Source organism: Scomber japonicus, chromosome 8, assembly GCF_027409825.1.
Source record: "Scomber japonicus isolate fScoJap1 chromosome 8, fScoJap1.pri, whole genome shotgun sequence".
In the NCBI taxonomy this organism is placed as follows: domain Eukaryota; kingdom Metazoa; phylum Chordata; class Actinopteri; order Scombriformes; family Scombridae; genus Scomber; species Scomber japonicus.
Window position 1 is genome coordinate 18,977,618 of NC_070585.1, and position 24,795 is coordinate 19,002,412.

At 40.2% G+C, this 24,795-nt stretch overlaps 2 protein-coding genes across 5 annotated transcripts; both read right to left on the reverse strand.

Moving 5' to 3' along the window:
- Positions 1-698: 698 nt before the first annotated feature.
- si:ch211-114c17.1 (pre-mRNA-processing factor 39) lies at positions 699-8,638 on the reverse strand. Of its 2 annotated transcripts, XM_053323824.1 has the most exons (15): positions 8,557-8,638; positions 6,992-7,251; positions 6,713-6,838; positions 5,931-6,049; positions 5,652-5,819; positions 5,345-5,525; positions 5,147-5,251; positions 4,410-4,527; positions 4,145-4,299; positions 3,895-4,021; positions 3,379-3,650; positions 2,309-2,493; positions 2,137-2,211; positions 1,354-1,525; positions 699-1,259 (listed from the first exon to the last, which is right to left on the reverse strand). In XM_053323824.1, exons 1-15 carry the CDS (start codon positions 8,612-8,614, stop codon positions 1,188-1,190), a joined length of 2,193 nt encoding a protein of 730 aa, XP_053179799.1. In that variant the 5' UTR covers positions 8,615-8,638; the 3' UTR covers positions 699-1,187. The 2 variants fall into 2 exon arrangements, with proteins under 2 accessions (XP_053179799.1, XP_053179798.1); XM_053323823.1 differs by lacking the exon at positions 8,557-8,638 and having other exon boundaries at positions 6,946-7,235.
- Positions 8,639-10,428: 1,790 nt separating this feature from the next.
- Positions 10,429-23,997, reverse strand: ganabb (glucosidase II alpha subunit b). Of its 3 annotated transcripts, none has more exons than XM_053323398.1 (25): positions 23,973-23,997; positions 22,837-22,938; positions 22,602-22,710; positions 22,083-22,210; positions 20,778-20,957; positions 20,553-20,618; positions 19,208-19,265; positions 18,997-19,078; positions 18,654-18,750; positions 18,361-18,541; positions 18,072-18,225; positions 17,498-17,733; positions 17,086-17,212; positions 16,818-16,897; positions 16,346-16,486; positions 15,730-15,826; positions 15,181-15,282; positions 14,043-14,286; positions 13,397-13,461; positions 13,107-13,183; positions 12,841-12,915; positions 12,619-12,732; positions 12,418-12,527; positions 11,996-12,096; positions 10,429-11,056 (listed from the first exon to the last, which is right to left on the reverse strand). In XM_053323398.1, the coding sequence occupies exons 1-25, from the start codon at positions 23,990-23,992 to the stop codon at positions 10,947-10,949; spliced, it is 2,856 nt and encodes a 951-aa protein (XP_053179373.1). In that variant the 5' UTR covers positions 23,993-23,997; the 3' UTR covers positions 10,429-10,946. The 3 variants fall into 3 exon arrangements, with proteins under 3 accessions (XP_053179373.1, XP_053179372.1, XP_053179375.1); XM_053323397.1 differs by having other exon boundaries at positions 19,208-19,268; XM_053323400.1 differs by lacking the exon at positions 20,553-20,618 and having other exon boundaries at positions 23,973-23,996.
- Between the last annotated feature and the right edge of the window lie 798 nt (positions 23,998-24,795).

A 24,795-nucleotide genomic window follows, 5' to 3' on the forward strand; every position in this document is an offset into this window, starting at 1 on the left:
GCAGCTCTTATTAAAGCAGCAGTGGTCATCTGAGTATTAGGATTGGTCAAAAGAGAGCGATTAATTAAGACTGACTTAATATTAAACTGGATTCTCTCAGACTTTTCCCACACTTCTGTGACATGTAAATATTAGGCATCTTATTGAAGTAGGCCAAACAAGTATCTAGTCTTAACTTGAATAGTCTGATTCTACTAAATGGGCAAAACAAAAGCAGGAACTGTCTCTCCTTATTACAATTTAATACATTTCTAAAAGTCCTTTATGGGAAATGTTCATGAAGAAGCAAGCACTGACATTTAATTCTTGAGTTAGTGTGTGGACTGTTAATAAGGATCTTGTAAGTGTTTTTCTTACTTGTAAATGTAAATGTACTTTATTTATACAGCCCTTTACAACAGTCCTTTCGGTGTACCAAAGTGCTTTACAGCAGGTAATAAATAAAGAGAGGAATAAGTAAAAACAAACTTATTTAGGACTATCAATCTACTGTTTGTTGATATATTGCATTTAGTGATTCACTTGTTATATTTCTGTTGCAGTGGTGTACAGAAGATACTAAATTCTTTACTAACATTTTACAAAACCCTGCTGTAGATGTGGAGGAGACAAACCTTTTTTCCCTACGACAAGCTGAGAGTTTGAGTTTAACAATTAAGATGCAAATAGAGACACATGACACACAGGACTTCTGTTGTGACACACTATAAAACACCTTTATATACATTAGAAAAAACAACAAATAGCCTACTTTGTGGAATGGTACAAAATGTCAATATTACATCACCTGTAAAGTTGGATAGAGTGGATGACTTTATGACAATTAAAGGCTGCAAACAAATACAAAAATAGTTCTGATTAAAATGTAGAGGATTCACACTGAGGAAGCCACACTGATGCACTGAAATAAAATCACCGTTTTCCTTTCGCCATCTTTCCAACTGTCCCTCAGAATCGACACTGAAATGACAGCACATGAAACGGGAGCTTAACTCCAGCTCCGTGTTTTTCACAAATCCAGGACAGTGATGTAACTCAAGAGGAAGGACGGAGAGGAAAGGATGCTGGGATATGTATTTCAGCAGAGCCCGCAGGACCGCGTGGTTCAGTTTGTTGTTTGGCTGAGAAGACATCCCGAGTCAATCTGCTTCCTGGGCCTTTTGGTGTCACAGTTCCCGTTTCCCTCTTTAGCTGGGTGGATAGTAGCCTTGGTTGTAGTTCCAGGTGTTCTGATAGTTGTAACCGCCATATTGTGGTTGCTGGTAAAAAAGCAGGAAACACGGCACTCACAAACAAGGAATAACAAAGTAGACAGATATGTTTTTTTGATTCCTCTCAGTGTTTTAACTGTACCTGGTACCAACTGCTGTATCCACCGTAGCCAGCCTGAGCACTCATGTCAGTGCCCATCACTGGAGGAGGGGGCGTGGTGATGGGGACGTGTGCCATGGTAGGAGGGACTTGTGCGGACACGGCAACAGCAGAGCCGTCATCACTTTTGCTCAGCTTCTCTGGGTCCTCATCCCTGGAAATCAAAGAGCGGATAAACAACAAAACTAGAAGCTGATATTCAACTGATGTGACGTGAGCATTGTTATCAGTGCTGTTAATTACTGTGTCAACACTGCCAAAAGTCTTTTTGCACCAATATCAAGAAAAAGGACACTCAATTCTTAAGAATTGTGTAACAAATTTAATAAGAGGGGAAATTATCTCACACAGCTGGTTGACGCAGGGTGGGCTTATTTGCTCGGTTTGAGAAAATTAGATTTGAGGACTTAACAATCCATGAAAAGCCTAAACTGGGTCTTTTATAAATAATATATATATATATATATATATATATATATATATATATATATATATATATATAAATAAATAAATAATATAAATTTATAAATATTCAATTCAGTGTTATTCAACAAAACCTACATTTTAATTTTTAAAAATATCTCAAATGTGCAGCAAATATATCACTATTTTTAAAAAATTATGTGTGAGAATTCCTGGTAAATTCTAGTTGTAACTAAAACAATTTGTTCAGCAGTCTTTTGATTAAAAAGTATGTAAAATCCAACATTTTTTGGTGAAGTAAGAGACAATTTGAGTCAATCCTCCTTTTCTTTCCTCTCTTACCCATTTTCTGCTCCTCTCTTTGTTCCGCCCAGCTCGTTCAGAAGTTTCTGGTGCTCTTCATACACAGACAACACACTACAGAGAACGGAGACAATAAAGAGCAACATTCAGGTCAAACTTCTTCAGAAAGGACCTTGTGGCTCTAAACAAACAGTAACCATTGAACTCTGACCTCTGGATGGAGTTGCTGTAGTCCTCGGCGTACTGCAGGCCCCTCTGGGAGAAGAGGATCTTGGTGTGTGGGGCAAGGGGAGCTGCCAGAGCTCGAGTCACACACTCCTGCACCGCCTCAGCTGAGGCCCAGGGCTCCCCTGACACCTCTAGCTCCAACAGGTTCAGGTGCAGTTTATCATTATCCTGAAGGGGAAGGTTAGGTAACAGCAGTCAGCATTACATGAGAGGACAAAAACATTTCCAATCTGATTTTTTTAATAATCAAATTATTAGCCGATGACATTTTTAAACTCATGATTTATTTTTGGCTGTAATATGTATGTGTATCTACTAGCATGCCAGATGTGAATGATAAAATTAAAAGGGAAACTTTTCAACCTGGACACTCGTTTCCCATATTTTGGTTTCGAAGTGACTAATGGGGACAATTTTTTTTTTAAATTTGGTCCAGTATTGAGCGGGAGCCCTGTTGCCTGCAGCCATGAAATACTGTTGTGTAACACCCCGTCAATATGTCCACTAAAAGTGCTTATTTTTTCCACTGACAGGTTCACATTGTTATAAGCATCTGACAACATTATGGAAAGAACCATACAAAGTTTTTAAAGCTTAACCTTTTGCTTGATCTGGTCTGTTTGTTATTGTTTCTAACTAAGTGTTGAGTTGTTGCAGGCAGAAAATAGCGGAAATGTGAGTGAGAGCTGAACAGAGGAGTGCCGGGAACAGTTTGTTGTGTTGAAGCACAGAACGTTTAACTCAGTGTTAACTAAAAGTTATGGCTGAATATTTAGCTGTCTGCCTGCAAGAGCTCAACTCCTGCAAGATTTGAGAGCGAAACGGTTTTATTTCACTGCATGGTCCATTTTAATAATGTTGTTGTCAGACACTTACAATAACATGAGCCCATTTTGTGGTTGCCGGCTGAAGCGCTCTCGCTCAATACTGAACAAATTTCAAACATTGTTGTCCTCATTAGTCACTTAAACATATAATGATGGGAAAATAGGGTCCAGATTGATGCAGTTTTAGTAGATGCCATCTTGGGTGTGTGACTGTGACTTGGCTCACCGGACTGATTTCCAGCGCCTCCTGTAAAACTCTGCGTGCTCTGCTGGGGTTCCTGCCCAGCTTCAGCAGTAGGCGAGCAAGCTTGATGGAGTAGAAAGCGTGCAATGTTGGCTTCTCTTTGGATTCTATCACCGCCTCCTGCAGCAAGGCCTCCGATTGGTCCAGCTGGCCCGCCCGTCTTTCCAAAGCGGCCCTGCGGATACGAACCACTGCCAATCCAGGCAGGGTTTTCTCCAAGGCCTCCAGCACTCGTCGGGCCTCTGTTAAGTCACCTGATGGAGAAGATGAAGGAGTAAATTTGCTGAATACATCATCTATAATAGTTTCACTGTAGGACTCGTGTGTTCACTCAATTCTATTGTGAGTTTTGAGGATGCTTTTTCTGCACTACACTGAAATAAGTTGTTCATATTATATTCATGTATTTAAATATAACATATTCATTTTAAAATGTCAAAAACCTGCATGTCCACTGATGAAAATAAATAAATCCATGTGTGTTCAGGTTTCTCATACCGTGCCTCTCCTCGAAGGTAGCCCACTGCATGTGGATGTTGGGTTTGAACATCAGGTGGACCTCACAGGCCCGTTTGAACACAGCCCGAGCCTCGTCCACACTGTGCGGCTCCAGGTAATGAACGTACTGAGCGACACACAAGCACACATGAAGCAGAGATCATTTACACACACAAGCTTCTCTTTTTAATCTGGTCTATAGGTTCTCAAGGATACCAAACACAAGAATGCACACATTTTACATCCTTACCCTGATCCAGAACTCCTCATACAGAGCGCAGGCGATCAGACAACGTTCAAAGAGGATGCGAACTCTGTGGTCATCAACTGCAACGGCAGCCTCCCCTGATCCTTCCTGAGGTTGGGCTGTAACCTCTGACTCCTCTGTGGCTGCCTGGCTCGGATCTATTACGACACAACCGTGTCAAAAATGAAGCATAAGACTCAAATGAATAAAACCACAGAGACAAAGAGGTCAATATATTCATCTTCATCAGGTCAATCAAGTCACCCACCTTGGTTGGGGTCTTTGGTGTCCTTGTTCAGCTGAGCGATCTCCCAGTCCAGGTAGGAGTGCCAGGCACGCAGCTGGACACGATCGAGCGGCTTGACGTGGAAGTACGGACGTTTGATCTACAGGGCAGAGAAACAGACATCTGATGTGTTTCCCAGATCGCAAGTAATGAAAGTGTGTAACAAGGTTGTTGTTTTTTTTATGTAAATTAAAAAAAACAGAAAAAAAACAGGATTAATTATAAGATAAACAAAAGTACAATTCAGTTTGCTGTAAGACTGGAAAAATAACTACAAAGAACATAAAGCATTAATGCTATTTTAGGACTTGAACATAAAAGTAGAAATATTAAGAATTTGGGGTTTTCAGAAGTTTGAATATTGAATGTTAATACTTTTTTATAGTATTTTCTTTTATTTAGGCAAAGTTATTGCACATCTTCTTCTTTTAGACAACATTTACCAGTTAAGTTTGGCTTATTCTGCTGCCTGAAAGAAGGTTCGGTAGAAAAACATGTTTATATTCCCAAAAATACGGGAAGTATAATTTTGGTATCAATTCACATGTCATATCAGCATTATGCAGCAGTATGTAACAATTTCCAGCCTTAGATTCAGAAGAAATTGCCCTGAAAATCATTTTGTCGTCATATTGCCTTGACTGAGTGAATGACAAGAGGAGGAGAGAAAGTGTAAGAAAAAAATTGAAAAAGCAAAGGACGAAAACAAAGGAACTCACAGCATCTTCAAAGTGCCATCTCTTGCGGACTTCTCCCTCGTTGTCCTGGTAAACCTTGTCCCTGTGAACCAACACCTGTTCCCTAATCTTCTGCATCAGTTCCTCCTACAAACAATAAGAACAGAACAGAACAGTCCACTTAAATAATGTCTTTTAAACGTGTTCATTTCTAAAGCCTCACAGTCGAGTGTTACTCACCGAATCTGTTCCCTCGGGTGTGGTGGGTTCTTCCTCCCCAGGCGGCCTCTCCTCCTCCTCCTCCTGGGCCTGTTCAGCACGCTCCGCCTTCTGACTCTGACGGCACAACGTCCTCAGCTCCTCATACTCCTCCGAGGAAAGCACCTCTTTGGGTTCATGACTACTCAGGTGGGTCTTGAACCTGACAGAGGGTAGGTAAGTGGTGAAATGTAATTCATTACAATTCTCATTACAGAAAACGGTGCTTTGATGCTCATATTTTGACATTTAGATTGAACTACTCGTCTGTGTGTGTTTGATTACGTACTTTTCGTAGTGGGTGTTATACACCTGGGTGGGGACTTTGAGGGCTCTGTTCAGAACAGCTGCAGCATTCCTCATGTTCCCCTGCTCCTTCTCCCACTCAACGTACAGATCCCAGAGCCGGTCTGAGTGGAAGTCCAGACCTGCTGCTGCCACTGCTTCCTCAAACACACTGACGGTTGAGATTGGAGATCAGTGACACAAGGAAACAGCAGACACAAGCAACAGTTTATATTAAGAGCTGAAAGTCTTGTTGTGTATGTGTGTAAATGTGTTTTTCTACCTGCGAATCCGTGTGGGCGACTCAGGCAGGTTCATGTCCAGCGTTCCCAGCAGCAGATTGATGTAGTGGATCCACAGATCTACACTTAGAGGGATCGCCTGGAGGCCCTGAACACACACCTAACACAGAATCAAATCAACATGAGTTCACTAAACCAGTGAAAAACATTCTTTAATAAACCTTAACTTATAAAATATATATGGCCTAGTGTTAAAGTCTCATTTCATCACTATGAATGTAAGTGTGCACCTGATTACTCTGTTAGCCAACAACTACTTTGTCATACTTCTGTAAGACATATTTGGCATGACAGCAATAATTTGTTGTAAACTAATTAATAATTGTATTAGATATACATTCCTGTACTGTAATTGAGTTGATCTTGTCTTGAGTTTTTAGGAAATGTCTTTGTATAAGCTTTTAGCTTCCTACCTGCACAATTGTTTATTTACTTTGAATTAATGTATGGCTGAGTATACATTATGTAGGTAAACGTGTGTTTTTATAATATGTGAATGACCATGTGCAAAAATAAAATCAGTTTTTCTACAATAAAAACATATTTTTGTGTGCAAATATATAAATAAACAGTAATAATTAACTTACACAATAAGTACAAATTTAAATGACTTAGTTAGTTGTACAGTTTCATATATAAATTCAATCCAATTACAAATTCATTGATACCTTTTAGAAAAGCAGTGAGTGAATACTGTCTTAATGTTGCAGTAATAAAGAGTCATTAGTTCAAACACAGAACTGAGAAATCTCTCCTGTTTTACCTCCTCTGCTTTGCTGTTGTATCCAGCGCGCCGCTCCAAATCAGCAAATTTCTTCCAGTAGCCGTAGCAGAGCGGGTAGCGGGTTAGGAAGGCCTCCAGTGCTCTGCGTGACGCTGTGATGTGACCCTGTGAAGATTAGGAAAAAAAAATGTCACATGAAACTTCAGCAAGCTGCTGCTACCAAACAGTATTTTCAAGTCTGAAGAGGAAAACGTGCTTGTTCTATCAAAAACCTGATGATTCTTTCCCGTTTGCCCCCTCAAAATAACGATCGCACACCTCCTGCTCGCAGTATTGTAGCAGATCAGTCCAGCTGGTGAAGTCTTGAGGATTGTCATGTGCAGCCTTCCACAGACGCTCAAAATCTGCAGGTGGTTCCCCCTCCTCGTCATCTGTAGCTGGAGGCACAGAGTAGGGAGCAGGGTCGGGGGCCACAGGGGCTTCGGTGGCTATGGCGGCGCTGCCGTTCTCTTCTGCCATCTCGGCCATCTCGGCCATCTCAATGGGAGGCGGTGCGGGGACCTCAGCAGCCTCCATCGCTACAGAGGGAGCAGATTACAGGTAAATGGACCAAACAATCTCTATTAACATACTGTAACTGAAGGACTTTATAACCTAGAAACCTCTCCTTTATCCTCCCTGTAACTTTGGATATATTTCTACTAGAGTAGCCTGTCAATACTATTTAGTTAACTAATCAGGAAACTTCATTAAGATGAGAGCAGGTTACATATACACAGGATCACAATAAGATGGTTCATTCACATGACCGTCACAAAACAATTATCAGACACACTCACAAATACAAAGGTCTTTGCAGTTGAAGGGTCACATAGGTTTTCAGCACTCATAATGCCTGACTGTCATTTTTATATTCTGCCAGCCAGAGAAATATCTAACATAATACAGCATTTATTTCATATTAATATATTTATTATGAATATTTAATTTATCTACTCCTCCCTCTTCTTTCTTGGTTCTTGAGGAGCAAAAAGAAGGACTCTGGTACAAAAGCACCAAAAAAATGTAATGTTGAAATACAGCTACATGATTTGACTAATGGTCTACTGAAGCTTCATATATGCATATTCTTTGCACAGAAGGAGCACTGCAGATTTTATATTTTGCAAATATGAAGTGATTATGAAGGTCAATATGAGCAGGAGGAATAATTAAAGAAAATCAAAATTACTGATCCTGTCTATAGTGATATAATCCATTAACTTTCTCATTGCTCCCCTTCCTGAACCTTTGAGTGGAAAAAGCGCCTTCAGGTGAACAACAACATCCACCATGCATGACAAACACCTGCTTTTTCAGTAAGTGGTGTGACTGGTTTTTATTAAATCTATTAACACTCTTTAAAGATGACACTGAGCAGACAAACCAGCCATCCAACCGAACACGGGAGTAAGTCATATGAACAACACGATCACAACACACACTGTCAGGCTCTTATTCCTAAAGACACCTCCCACACACATTTCATTCATATAAAGTTTAAGTTTACACACATCGGTCCTTCTTTGACTGTTACAACTTGTGCTCGTTGAGGACATAACTCGACTAATCTGTGACGGCAGGGTGATGAGCAGCCGTCAGCCTCTATGTTTAACATCAGTTCAGATATAGTTGGTAGGACACGGAGCTAAGGAGCTTCGCGCTGCGTGCAGTTGAAATCACGTTAGCCTCAGTTAGCTTAGCTCGTCATGCCTGCTCTGAAAACCAGCTGCGGGCAGAGCTTTTATCACAGCAGGCTGCGGTAGAAACCACCGCCCGGTCCTATCTGTCAAACAGCAACCAGCTCAGTTCAATAATTTCATTACGTGTTTCCATGAGACTACCTGAGGACTCTTCCAGCTCCCCGTTGCCGCTCATCTCCTCACAGCCTTCCGCCGCCATGATGGTGAACGTCTCGTCGACGTCATCAACGTACGCCATGACGTCACTGCGCATTAAAAAAGTTCGGAAGTGTAAAATAGCAAGATAATATTCATTAGTTTATCACATAATAATAATAATGATAATAATAGGCTAGTCCTTGTAATAATAATAATAGTGACATTTGTAACATTGTATACTTTTTTTTATTTGTTAGGTAAGTTTTATATCCACAGAGCCAAAATATCAAAAACAACCCCATCATTTAAGTTGTTTTTTTTTTTCAATTTAAATAAGCTATTCTTCTTCTCTACAGCCTCTACACTGTATAAAAAATAAGAAAAGGTTATTGTTTTGTCATGTCTCAATGTTGACATTGTGGGAGTTACATTCTTTTACACCACTTTATTTTATGAGGAAATTACAGCAGAGCTGGTTTTGGTTAGTGCCTGTGTGTGGGTGGGGTTGTCACACTACATGTGCGAAACTGCTGCATGTGAACTGTCAGTGGGTAAAATGATGAAATGATAAAATGATAATCCACCCAAAATGTATCTGAATCAGTTTGAAGAAATTAATTTAATTATATATATATATATATATATATATATATATGAGCTTCCTTTTAACAATCCTTGATTTCTCTTTTGATTAATGTAAATCTCACACTGGATAGTACCTGGAAAAAGCCCCCATGAGGGTTTTTTGCACTTCTCCATCACATCTTATGTTGTATATGTAAAGTCTGTATCATTTGTACATGTGTTAACTAATAAAACACACAGGTGTTCATTTTCAGACCCAAACAGATATCAATCCAGACAAAACTATTCACTCTCATGCTCGCTCTGATGGTGAGCTGTAGATGACAGCACAGATGTAATGTGGTAAATTTTCAGTTAGTTCAATTCCAAAATTAAAGACTCATCTTCATTTTGGTCAACTTTATTTTCACTTGGTCTCATCTTTTAGTACATTTGACAACTTTGATCGACGGCTGAAGTCTGTTCCTTCACTTCCATGCCCACCACAACTCGAGCCATCCAAGACAAAATTGCAGCAACATGTACATTTATGGTCATAAAAACAATCAAGGAGACAAACAAAGTACCTAAAAAAGGTCCAATGATTTGACTAGACAGGACACAATCCAACATCTCCAGAGTATCATTAGAATTTTTGTAACTGTTCAGTGTACATTTAGGATGGATTTTTATGAAAATCATAAGTATACAGAAAGATAATTGCAAGTGAAACACTTTTTAATAATTAAACCCAAATGACACAATGGAAATCTCGGACTGCACCGATATCTAGCAACACATGAAAATCTAAACAACTTGTAAGTCCTCACTCTTCAAGTGCATTAAAAATTATCTAGTAAACAACGTTGGGGAAAAAGAAGAATTTGATAAAAACAAAGAAAGCACGTCAACAGGATGATCCACACACATCAGTGGTTCAGTCCCCTGAAAGATTCCCATCGCCAAAGTAGTATTTTGTTCAATAGAACTGAAAAATCCCTCTCTGTGCAGCAGCCCAATCACCTCCAAGTGAAGCGATGATAAATCAATTCCATGCACACAAATTCATCACTGATGAGTTCAAGAAGAGGCTGAAGAGGAACGAACTGGCTGGGAGCGGTAAGAAAGACCATTTTCCTGATAGGCCAAAAAGTTAAGAAATAAAGATAGAGAATGAAAGATTAGTGTAGAGCTACATATCAGATCATTGATTGTATGAAATGCAGCACGTGGAAAGAAGATCGTAGCTGATTCACAAGCTTGGCTTAAAAAGAGGGAAATAATCCTTTTTTTTTTTTTTTTTTTTCAAAGTCAGAAACAGAGGGAATCACCAGCAGGTGGCGCTTGTGCTTTGAATGTCAGCCTTCATTTTAAACAACAATCCACCACAGTGATCTTTTCTTCTCGGGCGGACTGGATGGACAACTGAGTGGACGATTAAAAACTAAACTAAACTCTTTTTGTTACCCCCAAATGATTCATTACAATGACATGATTTGAATTGCTCAGTTATCTATCTGAAAAAACATGACAAACAGTATCTACCTAGCAGTAATCCTTTTTGTTACACCGTTACTGAACACAAGAGGGACATGGCGGAGACGTTATGTGGCTCAGCTCAACTAACAGGTCTACATGAGTGCTTGCAGGGAGGACAGCGGTGTGTGTCTGATGTGTTTATGTCCTTGAGTCTCAATGGCGGGTATCCTGTCGTCTTGCTTTAATTCGTCTTGGGTATCGGCGCCTTGTGTCGGTTTCCTCCTCTACCCTCCTGTTCAGTCCAGTTCAGTCATTTTCTCCTCCTGCATCTCCTGTCCCTGTCTCTGTGGTTACTGGAGTGTCACGGTCCAGTCGGCCCCTGCATTCATGCCGGGCTTGCGCAGCGTCAAAACAGACATGGAGGCGTCAAAGTCAAACTCCAGCTGGCTCTCATGACCATCTGCAAAAAGGAAAAAGCAAGTTACAGGGACAGATTTGGAGGTGGAAAAAAAGCAGATTTCATACTAAATGATAATTTTCATTGAAGCGGAATTTGGGATTTAATATGGGATTAATAAAATATTGAAAGTCCTGACGCTGCCATTCAACAGAGTTTGAAAATCTCCCTCATCAAGGAAAAAGCACAAAAATCTAAAACCTCCACACTCAGTTTTACCGGCGTTATTTTGTTGGTTTAACGTGTGATCACAGCAAACCTTTTCACTGACATGACATTTTCTACAAGACCTCAGCACATCTTCAATTGTCTGTCTGAAGAAGATCAAGCACATTGAAAAACAACCTGGCAGAGTAGCTCAGTAGCTGAATGGTTACTGTGCAATCGATTACATCAAGGAAGCAAAAGAAAAGGTTTGGTTGTCTATAAATGGTCTTTGAGCTCAGAGGTTGAATCAAAACATACAGTATTAGAGTGTGAGAAATTGAGTTTTGACAGTAACTTTAATGAAGTGGAAATCAACCATAATTTTATTCTCTTTATGAATTATTTACACATAAAATTCCACAAAAATGCACATGTGAGCAAATGGTTTCTGTCCACCTGACGCATGTAAGTCTAATATTTACTCTCCCTTTATCTCTGTACCAACTTAAAAGGAAATATCTGCCTCTTTAGCTGCTAAATGCTCCACTATGTTCACCAGCAAGTAGCTAATACTGTCTGCTGTTTGGCACTGAGCAGCTATTTTAACACCAGAGCTTTTTTGCTGAAAACATTTGCCTGCTGCAAGAAGTGAAACTAAAACAGTTAAGTGACCAACACTCTGCAGAGTCAGGCGATGAACTTGGCATCCGTTGATCCATTGTTAATACAAAAATATTGATTAATGCAGCTTTAAAATGAATGTGAGAAATAATATGTGAGACATCAAGCACTCACCAGCAGTCTTGAGGGTAACCTTGCTGGGCTTACTGGCTCCCAGTATGAGGATGCGCTCAACCCAAGAGCTGGTGGAAAACTGGGAGTCTGGAGCGAGGTTACTGTGGACCAAGACAGAGACATGGATTTAATATCAGTGCTCAAAGGTGTGTTTTAATATTGCAATGTAAATCATAAATAGTTACGTGAAGTGCTTTATTGTTAATATTTTAATTACGACATGAATACAAACAGCACTTTTACTGTCTTCAATTGTCTTAGTGTGTTTGTTGTGTTTGTTTCTATACTACGCTCACTGCAAAATAAATCTTCTGTAGAGCAATAAATATGTGAACTGAAATTAATTTTGTCTATTTGAGAATGGACTTTTTCCTTTAAATGCTGCCGGTAATACTGAGACTTCAGGTGTAATCATTACGTACACAGAAGAGAGGACATTGTTGGCGAAGGACAGCCTCCTGTGAATGAACTCCTTCTTTTCAAAGTTGAAGGTGTGGCCATCGTCGACGTAGAGCTCACCCTGTGCAGTTCTCTGTCAGAGGAAAAAAAAAAGTCAGATCTTATGACCATGACTAAGCAATGTGTAATGACTGAAAACAGCAGCAGATTATGATTTGAGTTACCTGAGGGTTAAGAGCCACATATAAAGTGTAGGGATCGTGCTCCATGCAGGTGGAGGACCTGCGAACCCGAAGCTTCCTAGGAATGATGGACCCACCACGCTGGAAAACAGGGATCTAACAAAACAGAAGACTCCATATTAAAGACATGAAGTCACTGAACATTGTGAACATTTGTATCTCTACAAGTCGGGTTCTGTCTTTGTGCATCTTCGAGTGTCTTACAGAGCTCATGGTGACAGGGATGTACAGGTTCTGGGCCCCGTTGTGCTTCTGGAAGGTATGGACGTCAAACCACACCTGAAGGACAAACACACAGACACACACACACAAAGAGGTTAGGAGGAGGTTTCACCAGTTCTGAGAACAGCTGAGTCTGTAGTCACCTAATTGACATCCCACTGGATGAAAGCCATTCAAATTCTACAATGACATTGAGTCTTAAAGATATAAAAATGAAAATTGTTGAGGTGTCAAAACTTGTCTCTCACCTCGTCTTTTCCAGGCAGGTAGGCGGTTACTCCTCTGGCTCCCTCCTCAGTCACTGGATGCACCAACAAGTCTCTCCCTGCACCAAAGAAAGAAATGTCAGGGGAACTAATAATCATTTCAATCCATGTTTATCTCATAAAAAAAGCCCAGTTTTAAAACGTATAGAGTTTTAATATTTTATTTTGATTGATAATTGGAGTCAACTTATTTTTCTGTGTTTCTTAAACAACAATCAAAAATCAGCCCACATCATGGGTCTGGTCAAACTAAGTGAAGTTTTGTTTCTCACCGATCAAGAATTCGTCGTCCAGAGCGAAAGTAGCAGGATCCTGAGGATACTCAACCCACAGTGGTCTGCAACAAAAAACATGAGCAGGGCTGAGTAATATGTAATTAACAATATTTTCACACTGTGGGTTCAGATATGACTTGATCTAATACTAACTGAACAGACATTACTAACTACATTATGTATTTTTGTGTCCCAGAATACTCTTTATTATGGTTTTTGAATATGAAACAAATTTTATTTAAAACATTTTCACTTCTCTATTATACAGCAGAGTGCAAAGAGGAAATGTGCGAGTACATGCAAATATTAATACTCTGGTTTTCAGGCATTGTCAGATTTAATCTGGAGAGTGCGAGTTTGGCAGCTTTACATAGTAATATTTTAAAAAAGATGTTGGTGCATGGTTCTTGTCATTACTTAATTTTACTTGTTAATAAAAAGTTAATGAGCAATTATCCTGGGAATTGCTGGTAAAGGCCTAATTGTGTCATTATTACTGACGTAAATAGTTTGCTCATGTAGACTGCTTTAAAAGTGAATTGCAAATTGATATTAATTGATATCTGGATTCATCTCTAATTAGAAAAAATAAATCAAGCTGTTTTTGATGATTTTGAAACAATCTTTCATGCAGTGTCTTCACCTCATGACAGGGTCTCCAGTCTTTTTTGTGTTGTAGAATTGCTGGTACCAGTAGGGCAGGAGGGTGTAGCGCTGGCGCACCGCTTCCCGGATCAGCGCTGTGTTCTCTGGACCAAACAGCCAGGGCTCACGGCGCGGTGTGTCAAGGTGGGCATGGGCTCTGAAGAATGGCTGGTACGCCCCTGTCTGGTACCAACGAACCAGCAGCTCTGAGTTTGGGGACTTGAAGAAACCGCCTACGTCAGCTGTGAGACAGAAGAGCAGAGTGTTAGTCACGTCGGCACTATTCAGAGTCCAACCCTCTTGAGATCTCTAACTTTTAGAGCTTTTGGATGATGACACTGAGGCTTAAGTCCAACTTTGTCACTGATAAGATTTTTTGTGTTTTTAATTACACCAAAGTAATTTCTTTTGGTGCAGGTGCAACGACAAACAAATCTAGTTATAAAATACGAGCACTGCTTCATCCTCTGAACAGTATGTAAGACCTACAGCCAGCAGACCTGCTGCTACCATTACCCAGGGAACCCGTTTCATCACCATGGTAACACCTCATGCAATTTATCAGAGCATGTTTCCATGACAACATCAAACACTCTGGGGGCAATCTATGTTCAAGCCAAATTATTTTAAGAATACATATATATCATTTTACTTTTTTTCCTAGTAAAAATGCTGCTAGTTTCTGTTTCAGAGGATGTTGTTTTTATGGTTATATTTTATCAAGGCTGGAACCATCACATCCATACTCTAAACTACTTTCTGTTCTACTTCACATTTTAACAAAAGATGGAACCATTCAGAATTACTTTCCATTAGGTTTTCAGATTAACCTTTAAGACTAGATCTGTGGTACAATAAGCCATTACAAAAATACATAATCGATCAAAGGTTTGGACAAACTTCATTCAAGTGAATGAGTTAGTGTGTCCAAACCTTTGATTCTGTAGGTTGCTCCACTTAATTCACAGAAACATTACTTAAGATGTTCTCCAGTTTAACATGGTATAAATATTGTAAAATCAGTATCAGTTTCTGATTTTGAATGATTCTTACAAAAGACCTTTCAGAAATCCTCTGATATTTTTAGAGACAAACCACCAGAGAAACAGCAGACTGTAAAGCCTGAGAATACTCACCACCACAGAATGAGATTCCAACCAGACCCAGGCTCAGACACATGGGGATGGAGATCTTAAGATGGTCCCACTCGGCAGCATTATCTCCAGTCCACACAGCACCTGGAGTCACAAACATACAGTTGAAATAGTCAAGCGCCATTCACTAAAACTCAAAGATTTCCAGATCTGCACACAGCCCAGGAACTAGAGTCAATCATTAATTATGTTTTTTGCTTTTGATACAATTACTTTTGAATTAAAGTAAGCTTCAAATCAGCTTCATTAATGTCAATAGAACATTAAAAATATATTTTTAAATATTTTTAATGATTTGTTGCGCCAGCTTTCAAAAAAATAGGGGAGATTATTATGAACAGTGACTACAATGTAAGAGTGCACAAGTATAGCATTTAAAAAACTGAGTGTGTGATGGCTGGATGTTAAACAGTCAAGCGTGACTTATGGCTGCAACCTGAAAACATTGTAACGTGTAGTTGGATCTGCTATTTTAGTACAGTAAACCAAAGTAACCGGTAAAAGTAAAAGTGAAGGCAGTAAATAGCTCACCATAGCGCTGTGACCCAGCAAAGAAGGCTCTGGTCAAGACAAATGGTCGCTCAACTCCTCCTGACCTCTGGATCAGACCCTCCGCTGTGGCCATTTGCTGCAGATCACACAAACACCAATTAGTGGAGGGGACAACAAAAACAAAATCTCAAATGCTACTAGGGAGCCATTTTTCCAGTTATGTTCTTTTTAAAGCTACTTTTAGCACACCAGAAAATGGTATACACACATTAGATATAAAACGTATGTATGGCCAATTTTTATTTGAAAATCATGTCCTGCACAACTTGCTGCAAGAAAATGAGGAAAGGGTTTTTTACCAGTGTTTAAGAACTCCTCTATTTTCAAACTGTAATTCTAATTTTTGGTTAGCACTGTCTTCTACTGCTGTCTGTGTGGTAACAGCATTTTCTACATGCTTAAACATTCGCTGAAATTAAATACATTGTCATTTTCTCCCACACATCAACTACAGTGACCCACAGGGGACACAAGTTACATTCATGCATGAAAACTCAACACTGTAACTGAGTGAAGAGAATAAAATACAAAATGATTCAATACTTCCACAAATATTTAACACTGTCTTTCTCTAAGCGTGTCTGCGTGCACTCACCACATAGAAGCCGTACATGTTGTGCACGTCACGATGCTCCCAGGCTCCGTGCATGGCATCCTTGTGCATGGTGACCTCTGGCCCGTTGAAGACTGAGGGCTCATTCATGTCGTTCCAAGTGTACAAGTTCTCCATGGAGCCCTAAAGAGTCAGAGAGGAGTTAGAGACAGTCAATGAGAGACGATAAATGCCATTTTAAATATCTGGACAGGTAAAACTGGACCAAGAAATGATGTTAAGTGATGTAATTGTTTACCATGCTATGAGTAGCTCATTGGCTAATAAGTCAGATTATAAAAGAACTCTTGAGTACAATCTAATGTTAAAACATGGTGCTTTCTTATAGAGAACCAGCATAGAGCACCAACTGACATATGACTTTTTCTTCTTTCAGTTTACATCAGTCTACCATTAGCAAATGAAACTACAGATTAGTACATCTTTATCTTAAGCAATGAGCCATGGGACTCACCTCATACTGATCGTAGGCAAACATGCTGGCCCACCAGGCCCTCATGTCTGCACGGGTGAAGTCTGGATAGCCGGCACTTCCTGAAGGATATCATTTGTACCGAGAAGAAAAAGAGAAAAAAGGACAGAAAAGAACATGAGACACAATGAAGATTTCTGCTCATCATAAGTGTGAATCATCATCATATTTTTAAGAGATAAAGGACACAGGTCTCAGCACCTTAAAAAAGATTGACTGTCAATATATAAATGTATCATAAGTCTCTTACCAGGCCAGCACCAGCCCTCATAGTCTCCACCATCTTTATTCTTTATATAGAAACCCCGAGATTGTATTTCAGTGTGGATCTTGTAGTTGCTGTCCACTTTGATATGAGGATCCACAATGGCCACCATCTGTCATATAATCAATCAATCATTCAATCAATCTTTATTTGTATAGCGCCAAATCACACCAGAGACACAAAAAATCTGACTGAAAATCAAAGACAAACACTTTTTTCAAAAAGTTGCCTACAGGTTATTTACTTTGAGATTTCAGGCAGGCTGAGAGGAAAAACAGCAAAATAAATAAACCAAAACATTGGACAACTTCTGACAAGAACACTTGAAGACACATGAAGACACTGACATTGTCTGCTGGTACAATGACATCAGGTCATGTGTCTTGTATCTCTATACCTTGCGTTTCTTGTCCTGGAGACCCTGCAGCATTTCTTTAGGTGTGGCAAACTTGTGTGGATCCCAGGTGAAGTAGCGCTTCCCATCAGTGTGCTCAATGTCAAGCCAGATGAAGTCATAGGGGATGTCATGCTTGTCAAAGCCTGCGTCCACCGCCTGCACGTCTTCCTGGTCATTGTAGTTCCAGCGACACTGGTGGTAAGCCAGGGCAGACAATGGAGGGAAGGCCTGGGTGCCTAAAGAACAAAACAACATTCAATGTGAGGAAAACAGCTGGATGTTAAGTTCACTGTAAAAAGCCAGTAAAATGTATCTTTAATAAGATAAGAGTTAATTATTCTGGTGACAGAAAATCCTGAGCCAATGCCTCACGGTTAAATACACTTGAGATCTTCTGTAAATTCAATTCTGTTCATAATTAAACTTGATTTAAGTGGTTAAGAAAGCTTTTATAATAATTAATTATTTCTATCTTTTGATTATATGATGTACAATTCCTAAAACTCTAAACATAATTAATCAATTGATTTAATTGAAAAAAGGTGTCAAAGCAGCCAGTCATCCTTCTACCCACCTGTAAGGGAGGCATACTGGGAGAAGACGTCTTTGGGTGTTGGTCCAAGCATAATGAAGACATCAATGATGCCGCTCTCAGAAATCCAACGCACATCTGTCTGTGGCGTCTCACTGGAGCCCTGCACATAATCCAGCATTTTCCCAAACACGGTCTAAACAGAGAGAAATGAGTGAGTGAAAGACTGAACATGGCCTGTTTAACCCAACTGTGACTCACTAATCAAAATTTAAAAATGGAAACAGGTTTCTGCAGTCAGAAATCAGGCAAAGGGTCGTCAGACACTTACCTTTCCAGCTGTGTTGGAGCTGATGTCCACCCAGGTCTCAGCAGCATTGAGCCAGAAGATGCCTGTGGTCCGCTGGGCGTTGTGAGCTAACATAACTGGGACAGCACCATAAAGGGCCATAGGGTTATACAGCTCATACTGGAACACATCCAGGTTATAGAGTCGATACGGATCTCCATTACTGAAACACAAAAACACAAATGCAGCCTTTATCCAATGCAGTGAAGACTACACTGACAATTGTGCACACACCACAATGTAGAAGAAAAGTAATTGTTCTTGTTGCTACTCACTCTGTTGTTTTGAGTCTAAGGGTATCTGCATGCTCTGGAATACCGTAGACATGCTCCACCCCCGGCAATGAAAAGTCTAAACTGACAGCAGATGGACCTGCCGGATGACAATAACCAATAATTAGTTAGAAAAGGGAAAGTAAAAAGAAATTCAATGAGTAATTGAATTAGTAATTCACTTAATCTAAAAAAAGATGCAAGACTTTGCATCATATTTCAGCAATAATGTCAACACCACGGTCCCAAACTCAGAGATATTAGTATAAGTACTGGAGCAAAATAGAGCTGTAATTGAAATACATATAAGCACTTTATGGGGAAGAGGATAAACTAGAGTACCTACCATTGGGTTTGCCGTCTGTGTGTGATTTAAACGTTTCCTCCCACATCCCATCTTCCACTTTCTCTTCCTCTTCTTTTGCTGCCTGGCGGGCAAACAGGGAGAACAGTAATGTAATAAAAACGAGATCAAAGCTGAGATACAGGTCAGAAATGATTGTTAAAAAAAGGAGGAGGAAGAGGGATAGAAACAAGCGGATTTTTGTGTGTAGTACCTCGGCCTGGTTAGTCGGATCAGCTTCGTCTTTCTTCTCAGCCTCTGGGTCTGCCTGACTGCTGCGTGGCACAGAAAGATGGAGGGAGGAGTGAGGGAGGGGATGTGGCAAAAGAGAAATGTGTCACTTTGGCAAAGTCATACTGTCCAGTGACGAGTAGAAAAGTATATGGGGGTATTATTAAGCTATGATAAAAGGAGGATGACATACAAACAGGGAGGTTGGTGATTGCCTCCCAATTCAACACTAACAACTAATAAGTATTCTACTAGGTTTGAAATGATCTAACTAATGACAAAAGGGACTGAGCAACTCCCTACCTTGTGGCTATTTCAAGCTAGGCATTATGGGACAGGGCCTCTAGAGGTTGCGGCGTGTAACACCCAAAAGGCTCATAAAAGAACCAACTGGTACCCAGTGGATCAACAATATAATAAGGTATGATCAGGGCCATGGCACTGCACCAAAGACCCCCCCCCTCTCTCTCTCTCTCACACACAAGCCTGGCACTGCTACAAACTTGTGGTCGCCACACACAGCTGTTGATGTGCATGATCTGCAGTAGTGTAAAAGCAAGAGACAGTGTTGCCCAAAGTTTGTTTTATAAGCTTGTTAGAGCTCAAGAGAAACACTGAAGTCTTTTCTGTTTTAGAAATTCTTACAACTAAAACTAAAATACAAACTGAAGCATAACCACAAAGAGAGATGTTGCTGTTGGGTTAACTTGAAAATAAGACACAAACTATCTGGTGGAAAATAGACTGTATGCAAGACAGGAAAGCGTCGCTCTGTGATCCCAACTGGTGCACATCTGGCACTGGGAACTATGGCAGTTAGCTCTCATCTTAACTGAGCAAGCATGACACAAATAATTCAGACAAGATAATTGGTCAAGAAACCTAGTCAGTCATGCAGCTGCAATGTTAGATCTGCTGTAGTGACACTCTACATGTGTGATTTAGTTTTCAGACATTGATCTGACAAGACAGTGAAAATCATCGCTAGGCAGAGCCTGTATCCTTTATGTGAATGTGCCGTTTCATGATCAGGATGATTTATTCTTTGTTTCATGAAATAAGATGAAAAATCAACATCGTCATTTTCTATGATTGTTTCAATCATTCTATTTAATGTGAGGATAATAAGAGTCAGGGCTGAAATGACCCCTTAATTCTGGATTAAATCAGTCACAGACATGCACTCACTCAGCCACACCCCTCTCTCACTCTCACATTTGAGGGCACATACTGACTTTGGTGTAATGGGAGTCCCTAAGTTTATATCACTATTGGCAGCATTAGCACAAGGAACAGAATACACACTTACAAATCTTAAGGGTCTTTACCTAGAGAATACCCTCTTGATATTATCCCACACGCTAGCCACTGTGCTAGTTACTTTATAGGAGAAACTAGGATGATAGGGAGAAGAGGACAGAACAACCAGTCAGAGACAATACTCAAAAAACAAACAATTTCATGGGAACAAAAATAGAAATCATCCACTGAGTGAAAAGCAAAAAGGGAGGGCTGGTATTTGGCAATGTGTGTGTGCATGCGTAGTTTCTCACGTGTCCTTGCGCATCCTCAGGTGCTCAAAGGCCAGGAGGCCACGAGAGTTCAGCGACATCACCACATCGCGCCCCTCCATGATGTCCAATCGGAAGGGTCGGGCGCTGAGAATGACCCTCTGAGACTCCGCCCCCAGGGACAGCACTACCCCATTCTCATCCTGAGACAGGAGAGACAGGCTGAAGCAGAGAGAGGAAGATGAGAGAGGGTGAAAATAAAAGAAGATTTGGTTTAGAGAAGACAAAAACTGAAAAATTCAATTAAGGGCATCTTTTACAATTGATCCATTATTTACTCCAAATTCATAAATGCTAGTTTTCTGACGCCAAACTAAACTTCAAGGCTGAAAATGAGATAAGCTTCTAAGAGATGAAGCCAAAAAAGCACTTATCTGAAAGGCCTGACTCTTATTTCATTAAAAGAATTTATGTGAGCTGCACTGATGAACCATTCTGATAGATTTATAATTCAGTTATTCTTTTAAAGCAAAAATGACAAATCTGTATCTGGTTTCAGCTTCTCAAATGTGACAATATCTTGCTTTTCTTTGGCATTCATGATGGTAAACTGAATATTTTGGGGTTATAATATAAAACAAGATATCACCTTTGACTCAGGAAATGATAATAAATAATCTGCAGGATAACTGATAATGAATATAATTTCAGTCCTAAATGTTATGTTCAGATCTCATCATCCCCGCCAACTTCGAAATCAATGTATATACTGTGGGTGAGTGCCTCAGCCTACAGTCATACGTGTAGATGCTTTTGTTTCCTTCAAAATATATTAAAATTTTCTAACATATATATAAAAGTGGTACCTTATTCAGATCTGCCTGTAAGTCCCTTTCTTTGATAATCTTATTCCCTTACATGCTTTTTCAACACAGACATTTTGACTTGTCATGGCAGGAAAAGCTTTTTATAATGACATTAACAATGGCTCTGGTCTGTTCACATGGTCCGGAAAGACAGTGTTCTCTTTCTCTGTATTATTAGTCATCACTGCTACACTGACTACACACACAAATACACACACACACACACACACACGATTGGAAATCTGTCCATCTATTCTGGAAGAAGGATCCCTGTGCTGTTGCTCCTCCTGAGGCTAATAATAAAGGATGAAATTTGTGATTCCATATAAATAAAATTGACTTGACACAAGCAGCACTACAAGTATGTTAGTTTTGCTTTTTCCGTTTAACTCTGTAATGTCACTCACCACGCCACCTACACATCAAAACCTCCAAACCCGCCCAACACTTCACGGTCAGCTGACACCCCCGGGAAACTTACGGCTCAGTAGGTGGCTCCCTGATGAGAACGTCTGGGACCTCATAGCGAGGCTTCAACGGCTTCAGCTCGTTAATCTTCACCCTTGTCATGTTTCCCTGGAGACGGTAGAGCTCCAGCAGCAGACGCACCTTAGGGCCCAAGAGAGAGGGAGAGAGAGGGGTGAAAAGAAGGGTAGGAGAAACAGTAGAAGAAGACCACTTTATTAGTCGGCTAGTGGCATAGAGGCGAACAGGAAAGAAGGGGAGAAAGAAGTGGATCCGAGATATAACATGGGTCCCTAGCCAGATTCGAACCAGGGATGTTGTGTATATATGGTCTGCGCCGTAACCACTCGGCTACCAGGGCGCCTCTGTATCACCTGAACTTGCACAAATCGCCTACACGAGTCAGATAAATACATTTATCGGTTTTGATAGCACTGGTAGTTGAAAGCTGGTGGCTGTAAGACTTAAATGAGGAAGCTACATAATGTTAACTAGTATACATGTATTCCTCCTATGTGGTGATGATGTGGTATACCTTGTTGTTGTCATTGATAAGCTGCAGGGTGAGTCTGGTGTTGGTCAGCTCCATAGTCTCCAGCAGGGCACGATAGGGAGACTCACCAGGCTTCAATGCTCGCTGACGCCTGTTTAAAATTTAACAACAAGAGTGGACATGTTGATAAATCAGTAATCTTGTGTTCTTCCCTGGAAAGGGGCAAAACACTTACTTGAAGAGAATAAATACATTATTTTTCTATCTTTCCACTCACTTGCAGAAGGCACTCTGGTCACAGGTCTTGAAGTTGCCCCTGTCCACAGCCCAGGTCCCGCTGAGACACACAGCCAGCCAGAACACCAGGAAAGGTCCCATCCTACAAAAGGAAACCGAGGATTATATTAGTTGGTTAAAAGGATAGGTTCAATTTTTTTTACAATAACAAATCAGGTACCCATACAAAACAGAGAAAGGTTTTCCTCTAGGTAATGACTCCTCCTGTTCATACTGGCTATTAATGGGAAGTGTGTGGGATTTAGTAGCATTTAACAGCATGGTTGCAGATTGCGGATTTGCCTCCCATCACATATTAAAGGATCTTTTAATTGTCAGTATGAACAGGAAGAATGATTATGACCCTGATTCAATATATAAATGGTATGACTTCAAAGATTGTGAGCCGGTCCTTCATACTATCAGTCACCTCTCCAATTCATTCAAACACATCTGATTGAGCAACGTAGTAAGTAAATACCCAGGATGTTAGCAAAGCTGCAGTATGTACACGAAAAACACAGCCGGACTTTGATCTCTTTGTGGTTGTAAAATGAGAGAGAAAATGTCACAGGCAGCCTTAACACCCAATTTCCCGTTTCCTCATCCTGCTGCAGTAGCTCACAAAGCACTTGTAACCGCGTCCATAATCCCGTTTACCAAGTTACACCCTGAGTGTGCAGGTAGAGGCTCATATTCACTGTCAGAGCCGGTAGATGTAAGCTTAAATTAAGAGGCAGCATTAGCTAACACATCAGCTAAACAGGGATGGCTAACATGCAGGCGGGCTTCTGGAAACATCCCCTTAAAACACGAGCTCATGTAAATGATTTGATCACGATAAAGCATCAGAAGGTTACAGACTGACACTGGCCTACTTGCATATCTGTGTGTAACATCCTCTATGTGGCAGGATGTCAAGCTAACCTTGCTAACAGCGGCTGAAGCTGCCTGTCAATTAATTCAATTGAAGCAGGATCTCCGATAAAAGACGATAAAAAAAACAGAAATTGCGCTTTTTTTTGTCACGTTTAGCGAGAGGGCATCCACAGCAATAGTCTTTTATCTCATGTACACAGATAATAGATAACACAAATGATAAAGTGACGATAAAACCGCGGAACAGCTTTGTGTTACCTCTCGGTGAAGGTGGCCATCTTGGTTAATGTGCCTCCGCTACACTCCGCCCATTTCAGTCCGCAACAAAGATCCTTTACACAGTGAGACTCTCTACAACTCACTCACATATTCACGTTTAAATCCTGACAATTGAGCCAACCGCTGTAAATTAACCTGTCAGGATTACAGCATCTAGTTTAGGTAGTCTGTTTTCACTAAATCACAGTGTCACATTTATGTGAGTGATAATAAAATAATGTGCGTGTATCTTTATCCTCTCAGGCAGCGACACGTCATCAGAGGAGTGCAGACATCTGTCCTGTTTCTGCATCTCTGCAACACAGTGATTATTTATAATGTATTTATAACATTGGCGATTTTAGACTCTTTTAAGGTTGCTCAAGCACCACTAAATTTGATCTCAGCACCCCTAAAAATAAATAAATAATTATTGTTTTTTTCCTAAAAAATATTTTATACAATTTTAATTATTTTGTGAGCCTGTCTGTTAGAGATGGGACAAACAATTATGCTACAGGTTCAAATGGTTTTATTTTAACAGGTCTAATGTACTTTAGATAGTTCTGTCATTAATGTATAATCTTTCCCTCAGGGTTCATTAACTATCTTAGGGTCCTCTCTGTAGAAATCTGTGATTGTTTATTCTGAACCATTATTAATTATACATTATAGTAAACCACTCTACTATGTGTTGATGTAATTTACATTATCCAGTGAAATGAGTAATTAGCAGGGGGTTTGAACACTTGCAGGGTGTTGTATGTCCCATTCTCATGAGGAGCTGAGCCCCCCTAAAGGTCTGATCCTAGAATCGCCCCTG

Bases quoted from the DNA above. Each gene is read 5' to 3' on its own strand.
- si:ch211-114c17.1 (XM_053323824.1), bottom strand. From the start codon at position 8,614: ATGGCGGCGGAAGGCTGTGAGGAGATGAGCGGCAACGGGGAGCTGGAA. The intron at 5,526-5,651 runs GTACGTAATCAA...ACCCTCTGTCAG, and splicing joins TATAACACCCACTACGAAAA to GTTCAAGACCCACCTGAGTA. The intron at 2,212-2,308 runs GTCAGAGTTCAA...CGTTCTCTGTAG, and splicing joins TACAGCAACTCCATCCAGAG to TGTGTTGTCTGTGTATGAAG.
- ganabb (XM_053323397.1), bottom strand. From the start codon at position 23,992: ATGGCCACCTTCACCGAGAG. The intron at 22,939-23,972 runs GTAACACAAAGC...TTCCTTTTGTAG, and splicing joins ATGGCCACCTTCACCGAGAG to GATGGGACCTTTCCTGGTGT. The intron at 18,751-18,996 runs GTAGGTACTCTA...GTCATCCGGCAG, and splicing joins CACAGACGGCAAACCCAATG to GTCCATCTGCTGTCAGTTTA.